Here is a 3,741-nt window from a genome sequence, read left to right on the forward strand (position 1 = left end):
GGGGGGAGGGAGAGAGGGAGAGGGAGAAGGAGACTAGCCAAAGACTCTGGTTTCAGACAATTTACTTTCACAGAGTAATTGTATCATCCTTAACAGTATCAGTGGTTCTCAAACTCCCAGGTAGGGTGCAAACTCACAGGGGTTGTGGATATTTGACCTCTTCAAGGGAAATAACATCTGTGTGAACTATTACTACTAAATTGTGTAACTACTTCATACCCAGAGCTGTTAAGCATTTCTTTTGGTCTAGAGGTCCTATAAAAAACATAGTAAGGCACTGAGGAGGGGGCTTAACCGAGGAAGTCTGGGAGTCCGCCCCACACCCTGTGGCCTCAGGATGGCGTGAGCATCACACAAGGTCATGGTCTCAGGCTGTGCCCGAGCGATGTCCTCCGTGCCTGAGACCAGAGCCGGTGGCCTGGAGCCCCACCTGTGGGGCGCTCTGCTCTGCCCCTGCTCCAGCCAGAGTGACTGCCCCATGGCTTCATCCCCTGCAAGTTTTCCTTCCTTATTCATGTTTTTTTCTCTCTCTCTCTTTTTTTTCTCCTTTCAGGGACAATCTCATCATCAGGTGATTTTGGTAAGTGTGTTTTAGAGAATTAGAACTCTTCCTCCAACCCAGGATTCAGGGGGTGTCTTTTTATCTTGCATCTTCCTCTTACTGACCCCAGCCCCCTAAACTCCATCCCAGGGTGAGCAGCAGCAGCACAGCACACCGGGGGGGGAGGGGGGTTCATCATTGGCAAGAAGCTGTTCGTACGTGTGGCTTTAACTCATATGACAAGATTAAAAGGAACACTTTTTTTTTTCTTAAAGTGTATTTATTTATGCACATAGAACTGGGGTACAGGCCCGAGGTGCAGGGGTGGTGAGAGGCTTCACCAGAGACAGAGTGGGGAGCAGAACAGGCAGACTGACAAAGTCCACTGCTGAGGGGAGCAGCGGGCGGGTCAGGGGAGGTCTGCTGCGCCATGTGGGTCACCTCCGAGGCGGGGATCGAACTTGCACTGAAGCAGCTATGGCTAGCTTGCAATGCTGCGTCCTAACCTGCTGTGCCACCAGGGAGGGCCCTAAAAGGAACATTTGTTTTTAAAGTTTGAAGTAATTTAAGTTTTGTTCCAAGACCAGGTGGAAAAGATGGAAAAGAAGAGCAAATGTTGAAATTAGCTCTCACTCAGCATCACAGTGGGAAAGTCCCCAACCACTGCCTTTTGGGTCCTCTTTCTTACTTCTTTAACCATCCTAGAGCTTCTTCGTAATACAGGTCCAGCTCACCTAAAGTTGGTTGATTGATTTTCTAGATTAAATGTAACCAGAGGATTGGGGTCATAAATGGTTAGTTTGGGGACAAACAAACAAAAATAACCAGCCTTGTTCTATGGAGTGCTGATGTATTCTTTGATAATCTGGTTTCATTACCATTTGATACCTTTTTCTTAAAAGAACAACAAACAGGTTTTATTCTGGAAAAATAGATTGTCAGATAAATCAGGGAAATTTGATAATTTTTAAAGAGCTAGATAGGAAATATAAATGGGGGGTCTCTGTGCTCTCTTGATCACATATAACATCAGTTAAAAAATTTGAACATGTACCAATATATGTATATTTATATAGCTATAAATTATACATAAGCTATGCTACTAATATATTATGTACATTTAAAATCCTACAGAATTTTAAAGAAGATGATAAAACAGAAACAGAAAGTTTTAATTTCTTTTTCTGACATCAAAGTAGATCGTCTTGCTCACCCAGGGAGATTTCCCACCACTCTGCTTTGGGGCCCACTGCTGGCGTTAACCTAGAATACTGATGCTATTTGAATGTTGACCAAGGTTAGAAAGACAAAACTAAGTCAGGGGCCCTCCCTGATGGCACAGTGGGTTGTATTTTCTTTCCTTTTTTTTTTTTTTAAAGATTTATTTATTTATGCATACAGAACTGGGGTACAGGCCAGGGATCCAGGGCCAGTGAGAGGATTCACAAAAGTCAGAGTGGGGAGAACAGGAAGATCGACGAGATACACTGCTAAGGGGAGCAGCGGTTGGGTCAGGAGAGTCATGTGGATCACCTCCAGGGCCGGGGATCGAACTCACACTGAAGTGGCTGCTGCTTGTGTGCTTTAACCCATTGTGCCACCAGGGAGGGCCAGACACAGTGGGTTGAAGCACAGCACTATGAAGCTGTACACAGACACAGTCGCACAAGCCTGATTCTCAACCAGGTTGCTGACCCACATGGTGCAGCAGACTTCTCCTGTCTCCCCCGCTGCTCCCCTCAGCAGTCTTTCAGTAGATCCACCTTTTCCGCTCCCCACTCTATCTCTGGCAAATCCTTTCACATTCTGTAACTTTTGCCTGTACCCCAGTTCTTGTATGCATAAATAAATTCATCTTAAAAAAAAAAAAAACAACTAAGTGAGGATCTTGAGACTTACAGCTCTTTAAGCATTGCCACCAAAGCAAAGGTAACTTTGGGCAACATGTCTGAGCCCTTTTGAATATCTCCTTGACTGTAAAGTGAAAGGGTTGGCTAATAGAGATTCCCAGCTACAGAGTTCCTTTGCTCACTAGGGGGCATGTGGAAATATTTTTGAAACTTTTAATAGATAAATGTTAGGAACGCCGACTCTTCATTAATATAAAGTGTAGAACCATACAAGAAGGATTTGTCTAGTCCCAAAGCCATTGCTGCCCCTCCTGTGAAACCTTGGAAGACACACGCTTATTTTCTCTGGCAACTCAGGAATAGAAGTTCAGTTGTTTCTTCTACTCTGGCCTGTGCAGCATCCTCACAGCCATTGGAAGATGACACTTTTCTATTTGTCCAGTTGTCTTTCATTTGACGATACTGGCTATTCCTAAGACATCCGTGGTCCAACCTTGAGTTGTAGTGTCAAATGTGCAATTGAGTACAAGGTTAGTAGCTCCCAGTTTATTTTAGAAGAAGCATAGAATTTTGGTGTTGAAAATTTGGCTGGAGAGGCTAGCTTTATCCCAAGACTACAAAGAAAATTGGCCCCACAACCTACTTTTCCAGGCTCCGTGTCCAGTGTTCTGTCCAGCTCATGTCTCTACTCTAATGTTGTCCACTGGATGCCTTCATGGTATAGTAGCTGCATAACTGGACTGGTAAACAGGACAATATCCCACTTCATTTCTAGAAATAAATGATCTGGATTTCCAGAAGTAGGAGAAAGTATGGCAGAAGAATGTATGGAAGAAGTTAAGACAAGCTCTGAAATCGAAGTCCGAGATTTAAGTTAACTGTTCACTGCCAGGTGAACAGGGCTGCACTAAAGAATAGTCCCATTCTGGGGATGAGTTCCCTTTTGCATAACTATCTAGGTGGGTTTTCTACAAAGGAACATGTATCAGTTAGATTAAAAGCCCAAAAGTCCCTCAGCTGCAAAGTTAGTGCTTTTAGCAAGATTGCATTCAGAATCTTTCCATCTCTGCTTTTCCAAGCCCTCTAGCCTTCCTCCCCATGGTCCAAACTGTGGTTTTACTACCACATTCACATTCTAGCCAACTGCTAAGGAAAAGTGAAAGCAGAGCATCCCTCTCCTTTTTTAAAAAAAAATTTTAATAGTTTATTTTTACATCGTTTTGTACATTTTTTCCCCCATCTCAAGTGTAGTCCCCGCGGGTTTCCCATCACCAAGTCACCCGTGTGCCATCACCTTAATCCCGTGCACTTCCCTCCCAACCCCCCGTTTTTGATCCCATTCCCCACTCC

At 44.2% G+C, this 3,741-nt stretch overlaps 1 protein-coding gene across 2 annotated transcripts in view; it reads left to right on the forward strand.

Annotated features, from left to right (window-relative positions):
* Window positions 1–3,741, forward strand: part of EGFLAM (EGF-like, fibronectin type III and laminin G domains) — a 141,188-nt gene that overhangs the window by 49,866 nt on the left and 87,581 nt on the right. The window contains exon 4 of one of the 2 annotated variants that reach the window (XM_012721985.1): window positions 554–580. The exons of the other annotated variant lie outside the window; for it this stretch is intronic. Within the exon in view, the coding sequence (XP_012577439.1) occupies window positions 554–580 (27 nt within the window). The remainder of the gene's footprint in view (window positions 1–553; window positions 581–3,741) is intronic. 2 annotated transcript variants of the gene reach the window in all.

The sequence above is a fragment of the Condylura cristata genome, unplaced genomic scaffold (assembly GCF_000260355.1).
Source record: "Condylura cristata isolate star-nosed mole 26May11 unplaced genomic scaffold, ConCri1.0 scaffold00007, whole genome shotgun sequence".
Taxonomy (NCBI): domain Eukaryota; kingdom Metazoa; phylum Chordata; class Mammalia; order Eulipotyphla; family Talpidae; genus Condylura; species Condylura cristata.